We start from the raw sequence: 13,720 nt of genomic DNA on the forward strand, positions 1-13,720 counted from the left end.
TAATACAATATAATATAATATAATACCGGGTCTTATATTAATTTTTGCTCCAAAAAATTCATTGGAGCTGATTGTCCGGCTAGGTCTTATTTTTGGGGAAACACGGTATTTAAAAAACAATTTAAGGGGCCGGCCCGGTGGCTCAGGCGGTTAGAGCTCCATGCTCCTAACTCCGAAGGCTGCCGGTTCGATTCCCACATGGGCCAGTGGGCTCTCAACCACAAGGTTGCCAGTTCAATTCCTCGAGTCCCGCAAGGGATGGTGGGCTCCGCCCCCGTAACTAAAATTGAACACAGCACCTTGAGCTGAGCTGCTGCTGAGCTCCCGATGGCTCAGTTGGTTGGAGTGCGTTCTCTCAACCACAAAGTTGCCGGTTTGACTCCCGCAAGGGATGGTGGGCTGTGCCCCCTGCAACTAGCAAGGGCAACTGGACCTGGAGCTGAGCTGCGCCCTCCACAACTAAGACTGAAAAGGACAACAACTTGAAGATGAATGGCACCCTCCACAACTAAGATTGAAAGGACAAAAACTTGAGTTGGAAAAAAAGTCCTGGAAGTACACACTGTTCCCCAATAAAGTCCTGTTCCCCTTCCCCAATAAAAAAAATAATAATTTGAATTCATGACCAACATTTAAAAACGGTCAGATTATGCCCTCACTGCCCCCACTGGCCACAGTTACTGGGGTCTCTGCTGCCTCGCCCCACCGTATTCACTCTCACTCTATCTGTTGGTCCTCCCAGGTATTTGAGTTCACAACTCCTCCCTTCCAGGAAACGCTCCACCTTATCAATAGTTTGCACTCTGGTAGTAAATAATAAGGTCAAGCCTAGCCGCCATGGCAGAAACACAAACCTCACAGCGAGTATGCACGAGAGACTGCCTGTAAAGAATATACAGATCCCTTAATGGTATTAGAGATAAAACTCATGTGAAGAATTATAAATGATTAGAAAATTAATTTGGGTTACCACTTGGCAGGCTGCACAGTTTCTAGGAGACACAAGGTTGACTGTCCCCCAGTCTCCACATTAGCAAACACACTCTTCCTGAGGTGGCTGGGCTTCCTCCCAAGTGGAAATGTGTGTGTGCGTTGCTATTTCCAGAACTGGCTCTACAATAAAACTCAACGGGGATAGTGGCTGGGGAGAGAGGGGAGGGCAGGGGACGATGGAAGAAGCAGCCACTGCTGCCCTTAATTAACAGGCATGATCTTTGGCCACCATTAAGCCAAAGAAAATATTTTCTGACATGCATTTAAAAATTAATGGGGACTGCAAATCAATTTTTAGAGCTTGATAAAATATTTAAGAAGGACGGTAACCCTGAGTTTTAAGCCAGAATGAATCAAATCTATACTGCTGCTCACTTTGTACAAATTTAGTATTCACTCATGTATTTCCTTACAGAGAAACTTTTATGCCCAGCACCATGCTAGGCACTAGAAATAAAATGTAAAAATGGGACTAAAACATGATCTTCACAGTTGCTCTATATGGTATACATCAGTTTTCTTAAACTTTGTGCAAACAATAAAGTCCCACCCTAAATGCAGATTCTAATTCCGTGGGTCAGGGAGGGGCCTGTTGAGTCCTCACTTCTAACAAGCACTCGGGATGCCTGTGCCGTTGGGCCACTGAGCATCCTCTGCACAGCAGACGTCACCAGGACAGAGAAACGATTCCTCTTCGGCAGATGAGCAATGCCAAGGCCCAAAGCAGCAGAAATGTCTTTCTTAGGGTCAACTTGGCTGGTCCTGGGGAAACAGCACTCAGGCCCTCTGTCCCCGGGTCCCACGTTTTGTGTGGGGTTGGGGAGAGAGACTTGTCTGTGTTCTCCTATGAAAGAAACTTGTTCAAAATAAGTAGAACAGGATAGTGGTGACCATTAATAGCTGGGAATCTAGAGCACACATTTTCAGTGGGACAATGTCAGACCCAAGGGGGCAAACAGGATTTTTTTTGGGCGGGGGGGGGGCGGTGTTAAAAAACACCTTATGCTCCTGACGTGTAAAGCAGAGACACATATTTGTACATGAAGACATAACCATCCAGCATATCTATGTTTGCCTCAGCCCCAAAGCAGTGCATGACGAGCCCCTGTCAGCAACGCAGGCACATTGCTGCCGCTCCTCTCTGCTCTGTCCGCTCTAATCCCACTGGTTTTCTTTCAGCCCTCACATACAAACGGAGTTCCCCTCATCTCACAGCTCTTGCACCCACTCTTCCCTCTGCTTCTTGCCCCATGGTCACTCTTCATCCTCAGGGACAGTAACTGACCCCACAAACTAGACCAAAGCCGCCCTTCGAGGTTCTTACATGTTCTCAGGAAACCATGTACCTTTCCTTCCCAACACCCTTTGCTGTATTTATCAGACTGCTTAATTAATTGATGCCTGTCTTTACCTCTAGAGTAAAAGCTTCATGAGGGCAGGGACCACATCTGTTTTCACGTACACTACATCCCACACCTAACACGGTGCCAGACATGCACTGTCACTCAGTGATTCTTTGCAGAATGAGTAAATGAACCAATGGAGACAGTATCCATGAACTGCAGCCATGAATAGCTATAGGTGGGTGTGCTTGTTTAATAGCATGACTCAGGGCAGTTTTACTGCAGTCCGTCAATTATAAGTGAATTACCTCAGATCCGCGTCACTTCACTTTGCCACTCGCTTGCCCAACGCCCGATGGTATCATTCATGACTCCCATCACTTTCTTTTCACTCTTCCTACCTGCTCCACCCTACAGAACTATCATTTGTACGTGCAGAAGGGCAATAAGCCAACATCCTATAATTAGGTGTTTGCTCTTGCCAGTGCCATTTGGCTTTAAATATAAGACCAAAGAGGGCAACATAATAGTTTTGTTACCCCAGGCAGGTAAGGGCCCTCTCTCTTTCCAGTTTCAGTTCCCACGGTACAAACTAAGGTAGGACTCGTACCCATCTAATAGGCCTTTTGTGAAAATTAAATTAAATAATGTATATAAAGTACTCAGCATTGTGCTAGGCACAACACTAGCACATAATAAACCCTAGCAGTCTTAAATTGTGCCAGATGTTGTGGGCAGATAAAAGCTTCAAAAGGTAGCACAGGGTATTGTTATCAAAATACATATTCAAAGAACATTAACAAAAGTTACCTTTATTGTATCTCCCATTTGTCACTACCCATGTATTCACTTACTCTAATCTTTATTAACAATCCTACAGCAAAAGAGGCATCGACATTTCCACTTCCATGTAAAGAAACCGAGATCCCCACAATGCCTATGTGATGGCTGGCATTTACACACAGATTTCTCTGTCACCAGCACCTGTGCTCTCAACTCCAGGAATCTCGGGGATCTCTGAGCAGGGAACTAAGAGAAACTTCCCTGCCCCGGGCCTCCTGTCCTCATATGCAGAGCAACAGTCAACAGACTCCCTTTGGCTACTGTCATTATCAACAGAGATCATTCCATGGTGGGGTTTGCCACCAGAGCTTATCACACAGAAGGCTTCCAAGGCTTGCCAAAAGCACGACTCCAGCCGGTCTCATTTTCGTTAATGACAAACAAGAACTCTCTTCACCCCTGCTTTATCTCTGTGTCCCCCCGAAGTATACCCATGGCAGTAGCTTTTTTTGCAGGCCTTCTAGGAAGCAAAACAATAGTATTATTGAATGCTGACATCCCCCTCCTAATTAACACACAGAAACATGCAACCCTCAATTCCAATTTGAAATGTCACACTGGTACTGCACTCCAATGTTGAGGAAAAACCTCTGCAAGGCTCAAAGTGAATACTCAGTCTCTTCTACCCAGAGGCATTTGTAAAACAGGCATGTTTGGAACCACCCCCACTGAACAGTCATCCCTTGTAAACTGACTCCTAGAGAAGATCCAAGAGCTGGCTGAGGCAGCACCCTGTCTTGCTGGTGAAAACGTCAAAAAGGGGTGGGGAGAGAGGGAGAGGGAGAGAGGGAGGGAGAGCAGGAGAGAGGGAGGGAGAGCAGGAGAGAGGGAGGGAGAGCGGGAGGGGGGAGGGGGAGAGAGAGAGAGAGAGAGAGAGAGAGAGAGAGAGAGAGAGAGAGAGAGAGAGAGAGAGAGAGAGAGAGGAGATGGTGTAATTGATTGATTTCAGGCACCATATCAAATAAATTAGCTCAGTGCCACAATTAGGAAGTTGGGCCAAGGAGAAAAGACATGTTTATCCTTGACTTCTTGGCTTGACTTGCCTTGATATTGATTCTGTCTAGTGACAGAAAGAGAAGTTGGTTCAAATTGCAAAGCAGACATCAATTATGAGCTCAACTAAAACTTCGATGCCATCTGAGGGGTGATACTTGGGTTCCTTGTATAGCCAGAAAGGGCCTCTGCTCTGTGGGGTATACACAACCCTCTGAATTAGAGCTGGTGGGGTGGAAAGTTTCGTCAAGGAGGCATGCCCCCCACCCCCACCAAACCTGAGATTTTTCTAGTTTCTCATTTCAACAAATGGCAGCAGCATCTCGCTAGCTACGTAAAACAGAAACTAGGAGTCTTCCTCGGACAGTCATCATCACCAGCTTCTTTAGCTCCTTATTGTAACAAATACATTACCAAGCCCAGCTTTTTTCAATCACATAAACATCTCGAGATTCATCACCACTGCCAATGGAATCCAAAACTAACTCCAATTAGGGTTGCCAGATAAAATGCAAGATTGACTATTCTGCATTTTTATTTGCCCAATCTAGCAACCTAACTCCAGGTCCACAGAGCTCACCTCAATTTGTGTTTCTGCAGGGAACGTTTTCCCAACTCCACAGGGATCAAATCTCCCCATTCTATGGTCTCCTTTATTGATCCCAACACACTTACAATTATATATGTATTTCTGTGATTATTTGAAAAATGTGTCTTGTGCACTAGACTGGAAGACCCATAAGAACAAGGATCCTATCTGCTGTTGCTCAGTGTTTCATCTTTAATGAATGAGCAAACGAGGACTAGAGTCTACAAAAGAAGTGTCAATTTCCAGGCGGCAAACACAGGAAATACTGGCATTCTCGTCCTGCCTGTGACATGACCTGGGTGACGGGCGTTTGGCCAGGCTTTGTCCCCAATTCCCTTCAGTGTCTTGATCCGTCTCTCTGTCTGGAGCTCTACAGTGAGACGAAATGAGCTCTACTGCATTCCCACTTTTAAAATCCTATAACTTTATTCTAAAACCCAAACAAATATTGGGCCTGAAAAAAATATTCTGGAGGTGATCAGGCCTTGAGGCTTTATTGGTTCACTCTACTTGCCTGCCATGTCACAGGTCACTGAATGTATCCACAAAAAATGACCACCACTCCTCTGTAGTGACATCCTTCTTGGGAGGATTTAAAATTATACATTTTTTGAAAAGGAATTTAACTCTTAAAGAGGTGCTTTAGCTTTCTGAAGTCAGCTGGGTGAGAAGGGAAAGATCTTTTTGAAGAGGTCCTCACCCTTTCTTGCAGAAGCTTTTATTCTCGAATTACACTGTAAAATATGGCAGCCACCAGCCACGTGTGACTATTTAAGGTTAAATTTGCCTAAATTAAACTAAATTTAAAATTCAGTTTCTCAGCTGCATAGCCGCATGTGACTAGTGGTTTTTCCACTAGTCACTTTTATTTCTATCTGAACATTTGTTTCTATCACTAAAGAAAGTTCTGTTGGATAGCACGGGTGCTGAAGGAAGCAGGCGTGGTCCCCTGCCCACCCTTTCTGAGGACCCATCATCCTACCCTTCTCTTTGTTCATCATCTTGCTCTCTCTGGATTCGGGATTATGGCCGGTGCTGACTTCTGAACTGAAACAGTCATGAGCCTCTCACTTAAACTCATGAAATCCTCTGACACGCTTCAGTTCAAATGTCGCTTCCTCAAGGGGCCTTACTCTGGTGCGGCATTAGATGCAGTGCTCTTTCTATATGCTTCTGGAGCTCGCTGTAGTTCCCTTCACAGCACACTCATCACTTGTCTGGAAATTGTTCCAATGTAATTGCCTCACAAGCCTGACAGGCTGCGGAGTGTACACCCTAGAGCCAGATGGCCTGGGTTTGAGTCCCAGCTTTAGCTCTGGCTCAGCACGTGAACTTAAAAACGGTAACTGGCATCTCCCGGCTTCAGACTCCTTTTCTGTAAAATGGGGATAAATGATAACTACCTCATGGGACTCTTGGGTAATTGAGTTAGTGAATATAATGCACTTTGGAGAGCACTCAGCACCTAGTACACACTGGACAAGTGTTGGTAACAATAAGTAACTAAAAAGCATAAGCACTTTAAAGGTAGAGCTTCTTTAGTCTTCTGCCCTGGACATCACTCCCTGTGGTTCGGAAAATGTCTGACCCAAAGTAAATGCTCATCCAATACTTGTTGAAACAAATTGTATTTGTATAAAAGCCTTGCTTTAAAACTGCACTGCCAGCGACTTAGCCTATAGATATATTCAGAACATGATAGTGAGATATTTATACAGGGATTCTCACTGCAGCATTTTCACCAAACACCAAAAAGAGAGGGGGTGGGATGGGGTCCACCCTAACTCTCCACCTACTACAGGACCACTGGTTAAATAAATTACGTACATTAATACAGGTAATGGGGTACTGCAACATTTATAAAGAATGAGGTGGAACTATGTGGGGTTATGTGGAAAGACCTCTAAGATATATGTGAAAGGCAAGAACAGAGTGAAATAAACAAGAATATATATGCCATTTATGTACACGTTTTCTGAATCTTTGCATTAGATCCTTTCACAGTGGTTACCTACAGGGCAGAGAAGAAGGAAGCAACTTGGACTTAGATATTTTTAAGTTCTTTACTATAGGAATATTCCATCCCGTCCATTTATTACTAACAAATGTTTAAGGTGCCTAGCTGTAGAGAGTGTTTTGTGTTGTGGTGGCATACTTTTCCTCTCCAGAAGCAGGACAAGCTGAGAGAAAAAGAATTTGAGCAGGGTAAATAGAGGATGAGTACATACCTGGAATGTAAATAAGATATTTTACTGGCAAATCTGGTTTACTGACTAATAGAAGGGGGAGGGAATCCACTCAGGTGGCAACTGTGGACCGACCGGCCCTGTGTGTAAATATAAGCTAATGCTGATTGAGGGCTTATATGTGTCAGACAGTGTGCTCAGCCCTTTCCAATTATTGTCTCATTTAATCCCACCTATGAGGAAGCACTATTATTATCCTCATTTTACCGAAGGGAAAATGGAGACAGAGAGCATTAAGCAACTTGCTGGAGGGCACACAGCTCCACAGCAGAGCGGCTGAGACTCAAACTCAGGTGGTGCCGAACGGAGCCCAGCCTGCACGGTCCTCAGTGTCCCACAGACAGCAGCCGCCCTTGAGGGGCTAGTCCAGGGGAGACAAAGACCGAGGAAGCTCTCCGAAAATCTATCCAGCCCTATTCTTGTCACAGCATCTGGCATTTAATAAAAATCCCACTTTGCTTTCAGCTTATAAGAGTCAACATAATACACTCCAGTCAGTTCCAAAAAATGATGAGCCATCTCACATGGCAGGCAAATTATACAGCTAAAAGGTCAAAGACTGAAAAACACTGCACAAACGCCTTAAAAAATGGAATGGATTAATCCCGGGCATAAGAAAATTTCAACTCCAAAATAACTAAGCAACATTCACAGAAAGTCAGTTTTATGTAAGATGATCAGACATTTTCTGAAAAATGTTTCCCTGTTGCTATATAGCAGGAAGTAAGGTTAAGGCACCTAATGGGTTAGTTCTACAACATTTTGGTTACATTTAGGATATTCCTCCTGGGTTTTCGGGAAACAGTGTGAGGTATGAAAGTCAAACTGGGCTGGGTTTGGTTCCTGGCTCGGGCATTCCAGAACCACCTGTACCACCTTGAAAAAGTTCCTAAGTGCTGCTTGGCTTCCGCATCCCAATCTGTAAATTGGTGGTAATAGCTACCTCTGTCAAAGTAATAAAATTAAATGGGAAAACAAAGAGATTCGACCTATATATCACTTGTAACATAAACACCTCAAAAAAATGAGTTTATTTTCCTTTTTCCCCAGACCAGTTGCTGTCTGAGCCGCATGCTTTTCCTTTTCAACCCAATGTTCTTTGGCTTTGCACAGCCACTCTTACCCTTAACCTCTCCAAAAGTGTAAATGGAGGGTTTTTTTGTTTTTTTTTTATTAGGGGACTCAAGCTCCCCAGATGGGCATACTAAGTGATTTCAGATAAGGACTACTCGCTTTCTGCTAACCAAAGAGGATTCACATTTGCTCTGTTCTCAGGCACTTGAATTTTTAATTTTCAACTGGATTCACATCTATAAGACTACACGTTGAAGAAGCTGCCGGTGCTCCTCCCTTCCCTCACCTCAATCCTAGGCCTATTACAATGAACCATTCTTGCTTCAGGCATTGTCAGATCCCCTCCCAGGCTCCCAACCACCAGGAAACTAAGAAAAGTGATAATTAGCAACACACAAAAGAAATATTCCTGAGTTCACAATCAGAAGTTTGATTAACATCTAAACACAGTCCAGCATATATTCACAATGTGGAAATGAACAGTAAGTAGGTACAGAGATAATTCTCTTCCCTTTTCCCCTCCAAAGAATGTCAAATCAGAATCAACACACAGAAGATTCATGGTCAATTAAGCGGGAAACGAGTAAACTCGTCATATCGCCTCTAGTTGGAACCAGCAAAAATTTTGCAAAGTAAATAAATAGAGACCTCTTTTTAAACTAAAACACTGAAAGTTTCATAGAAAAATATCAAATATTGAAGATACGAATATTTTACGGAAAGTGTAATTTTGGCGAGAAAATGTCAAAAAAGCCCAGCGGTACGACGCGATTTGGTGGGAAAATGCCCGCTTACAAAGTGTTAACTCTCACCCACTGCCAGGAACAGGGGCTATTCTCACATCAAAGATATAATGTCCCTAATACAATAATAGTCAACTTTGCATTTACCCTTTGTTTTTAAGTCTAAGCTTGAAAATGCCCCGTCATTGTCCAATAAATCCTAATTTTCAGAGTTTATAAGAGATACCATAATAACTTGGCCAAGTTAATAATCTGACCTAGTTAATAACAGTATCATATTATGGCCTTCTGTCTCAAATAATAACACTCAAAAGAGCAAACAAATAATATTGTTTTCAGAAAATTAAAGTTTAATGTTTTCCCCACATTTGGCTGACCTTATAATCTCAATTGTGGGATCTCATCCTATAGATATATTTTCACCTGTGTGAAATTATTTATGTCCATGTTATTCATTGTAGTAGTATTTTAAAATATGAAAAATATTTATCCAAAGGGAACTAATTAAATAAATTACGGTATGCCCACACAAAAAGATGATACAGCCACTTAGAAAACACGAAGTGCTCTATTACTGAATTCCAAAAACCTGTAAGACATACTGTTGAATAAAAGAGCAAGGTACCAAATAGCATATATTGTATACTACCTTTGTGTGAAACAGGGAAGAAGTAAACACATAAACACACACACACGTACACACATGCGTACATTTGTATTTACATAAAGAAATATCAGAACAGTAACCAGAAACTAATAACACTGGTTATAATATTGGAGGGGAAAAAAAGAACTGGAAATTAGGCAGGTGGACCATGGGTACATGAAAGAGAGAACTTACTGAATATTTTTGAGACATTTTGCTTCATGAGCCATGGAAACGTATTATGGACTCCAAAGTACATTAAAAATCAATTGGTGGTAAAAATGACATTCCATTCCTTTAAGATGAAAACAATAGAACCTATAAGGTCACCTTCTAATACAATACATGCACATATTAAAAAACAACACATATACACACATATTTAAACTAATAAATCAGAAAACTCCTAGAGGGAAAAAACCCCAAAAACGCCGTTCACAGAGCCTCTGAAGGCCTTATTCCACACAGATCTTATCGTTCATATTAAGGTGAACTGCAGGCCCCTGTGGTTGTCGAGACCTCACTAGTCCACACAGCACTTCTGCCTGGACAGCCCTGGATGCTCTGAAGTGCTGAGCAGAGAGGCGTCCCCCGCGCTGCTGCCTGATCATCTCACCTTCATAGGTGCCGACTTCCAGAAGAGTCCCGCTCCGCTCGAGGTCTAAGAACTCCTTGACGCTCAGAAAGTTATAGTCCACGCCGGGCACTTCTCCTTCTCTCGGAGATCGGGTTGTGCCTGCACCAGACAAGACAAAGGCAGAAGACACCATCAGTCAGCTGAAACAGGAAGCTCCAATCCAGGTGTAATTAAAATAACCTGTTCAGTAAGCTGGAGCACTGAGACTCTGCGACCGATCTGCCTGGACAGGGACCTGGTAAAGGCAACTCTTCCTAACAGAATAGCATCCTCACTTCCGCCCTCCACTACCTGGGACTCTAAAGAGGAAAAGGAAAACCACGCACAGCGAGGAAACCCAGGGAGCGTTTTACCTTTTTAAAAATGCACCGAATGAGAAAGCTGAACGGGATTTTATATAGAAAACATTCATAATCAGCAGCTTTGAGGACTCTGGTAAATACTAAAACGTTATCCACCTTAAGCTCAGAGCCTAAGGGGTTTATATTTTTATCATAGGCCTTGCGATTTCTGTGTTCCTCAGTACATCCGGCGAGCTCCAGTGTAACAAGCCTTTTGGAGAAAATGACACCCACTGCATAAACACATCACTAGAGAAATGTGATTGCCCAGGATCTATGGATGGATATCTCCCAGGGACTAAACAACGTTGCTGCTCTCCATGTAATTAATATGTTGGGTAAAAAGAGGCCACCCTCAAGTTCTGACTGAAGAGAAAGGACCCTGCATTTGCTAGAAAATACTCCCCCTGAATTAAGCTGGTTATTCTCAGTGACTAATAAATAGAACTCAGAAAATAAACCAAGAAACAATTACGTAGTGCACACTGGGACCCTAGATTGCATATTATGAAAGACCAAAAAAAAAAAAAAAATTGCTTGATTTCTACTCCTGTTCCATTTAGGGGACATAATTGACATGACTGATTTTGAAAGGCACCATCACCTCTATATAGTGCTTTAAGTTCAATGTTTTCTTACATAGCAAGCAGGGATTTCCCCCTATTCCTAGGAACCTGAAAGCAATGCCAACGGTCGTACCTACTGGCTCCGATGTTCCTAGCACGGTGCAGACTCTGCTCACTTCCCTGTGTGAGGGACCACATCCACTTACCTACAGTTGCTTCCAGAAGTAATATCTGAAATTTGAGGGCGTGAAATGGTTGCAAATTGTCCCTAGATTGGTTATATCACAAATGTCTGTTTATCATGCCGAGCGTGCTAGGGCTTTCTGGTAAAGCCGCCTGCTTGTGTTGTAGCTAGAAGTGTAGTCTTGTACTGTTTTCTAATTTGTTCCCATTTCTGGCACCCCTGGAAGACAATGACAAGTCCCTTGAGGTAGCTCACAGCTTTTACATTTGTATCTCCAGTGTCAGGCACACAGTAGGCACTCCAGAAACATAAAGAGCATAATGTACTGTTGACGAGCAGGGGTCTGGAGTGGGAATGATGGGTGTGTGGTCTGATTCCACAATTTGTGGCCTTGGGCATGTTCCTTAGCTTCTCTTATTTCTCAGTTTCTTCATCTGCAAAATAGGGATCACAATAGTACCTACAACGTAGGTTTGCTGTGCATATTGCATGAAATAATCCTTTTAGAAGACTCAGCTCAATAATCATTAGCAGATATTATAGTTTGTGTTATTGTTAGAATTAAATGAGGTGATAGAATCTCATAGTTCATATGATTTATATATTCATAATTGCATAGATCCTTATGTTCCATTTACTTAATATTTACTGAGGTCTCAATATATGCCAGGCACTGGGGTAATACTGGTGAATAAGACAAAGCCGCAACCCTAACAGAATTTATATTTACTCCGAAAGACAGAAAATAAACATGTATGTAAATAGATACAGCATTTAATTTCAGGTATAAATAATTCTTCTGTAGGAAACAGAGGTTAAAGGGCTACAAAGTATCTCAGAACAATGTCGGTTAAAAGGCTTAAACGTGTCTGGAGAAAAGAAGGAAGGTGGAGAGGAGAGTTGGGAAGTTATTTTAGATAGGTGATTAGGAAAAGCCTGGCTAAGGAGGTGCCATCTAAATTGAGAACGCTGCAAAGGTGATGGGAAAAGCATTCCAGGAAGGGGTTAGGTGCTAGAGCTCTGGTGTGGGAATAGGCTTGGCATGTCGGGCAAGGGCAGAAAGGTCAGAGAAATTGCAGGGAGCGATAGCAAAGAGGTCAGAATTGAAAGCAAGAGGCCAGGTTATGTAGGCCACAGAAAAACTAGAGATTTTATTCTAAGGATGATGGGAAGCCACTATAAGGTTTGGAGTAGGGTGAGGCCATGATTCATTTTTAAAAGATCATTTGGCTTTACAGAGAATAGGCTATGGGCAGAGTAGTAGCGGGAGGTGGGCAAGAACAGAAGAAGCAAGAAGACCAAGTAGGCAGCTATGACAGTGTCCAGGTGAGAGAAAATCAGGGCACAGACAGGAAGGGTAGGAAGAAGGTGGTAAGAAGCAGTCAGATTTCTATCACGAATTATAAGTATCGTAAATAGCTGTAACATGAATACACAAGATAGACGTATGTCATCTCATCGGGCCTTGCTAGATCTATATTTTAAAGATAGAACTTGCTGATGGAGTGGATGGAGTGTGTAAGAAAATCAGAAGAATAAAGACTGACATCTAATTTTTGAGCTGGGCAAATGGGTGGTGCCATTTATAGAGATCGAGAAGATGGGAGATATGATTTTTAGGGAAACAAAGGGAAGAGTTCATGTAAAGTTTGAGATGCCTTTTAGACACCTAGGTGTAGAGGGCTGTGGACAGTTGGATATATTCAATCTGAAGATCAGAGTGAAGGTTGGGACATGAACTTGGGAGTGATTAGTAAACCCCTGGTATTTAAAGGCAAGAGACAGAAAGATAATCCAGGGAGAGCGTGTATAGAAAAAGAAGCCGAGAACTTTGGTTGAACACTAAAACCCTGTAATATGTAGAAGCTGGGAGAAGGAGGCGCCTCCATGGAGAGCAAGGGCAGCAGTCACAGGGCAGGAGCAAAGGACGAGGCTGTGACGTCTTGGAGCCAAGTGAAAAGACTGTTCAGCCAGCTGCTTGGAAAACACAAACAGCTGACATCATATTGGGAAAGGTCAGGGTAGGGCAAGAAAAGAATCTTTTTGAAACTTGCTGTTAAAAGATCTGTCCCAAAGACGTTCTGTGTGGCAACCGGCCTCCGTACCCAATTCCATGAACTTAATCCATCCCCCCACTCCATCCCCACACAAAACGAGGATAAACAAAACCAAACAAAGAATCTGCTAGGTTTGTAAAGTCTTCCCAAACCAGACAATGTTGTTTTCCTCCCCCTGGAGTCATCTTATCGTTGCCACTTCTTTCAACCATGTTTTCAGAACCAATTTGTCAGATTTACTCTAAAGACAACAACAATCACCCCTGGGTCTTAATTTCCTGAAAGGATTCAAAAATAATGATGAACTTCAAAAAATGCAACATTTGAGAGGAAAAATGAAACCAGCAGACACCATCTTCCCATGAAAATAAATATGCTTAAGATGGCCTTCGAGCTGCAGGGGAAAGGAGTGGGGGTGGGTAAGTCTCCCCCCACAAAAGCTTCAGGGTTTATTATCCAGACAAA

General features: G+C 42.9%; 1 protein-coding gene across 19 annotated transcripts in view; it reads right to left on the reverse strand.

Moving 5' to 3' along the window:
* MAGI1 (membrane associated guanylate kinase, WW and PDZ domain containing 1) overlaps positions 1–13,720 on the reverse strand; it is a 592,032-nt gene that overhangs the window by 109,747 nt on the left and 468,565 nt on the right. For all 19 annotated transcript variants that reach the window (XM_019757194.2, XM_074313244.1, XM_019757188.2 and 16 more), the window contains exon 3: positions 10,087–10,206. In XM_019757194.2, coding sequence (XP_019612753.2) covers positions 10,087–10,206 — 120 coding nt within the window. The remainder of the gene's footprint in view (positions 1–10,086; positions 10,207–13,720) is intronic.

Source organism: Rhinolophus sinicus, linkage group LG10 (assembly GCF_036562045.2).
Source record: "Rhinolophus sinicus isolate RSC01 linkage group LG10, ASM3656204v1, whole genome shotgun sequence".
Lineage (NCBI taxonomy): Eukaryota > Metazoa > Chordata > Mammalia > Chiroptera > Rhinolophidae > Rhinolophus > Rhinolophus sinicus.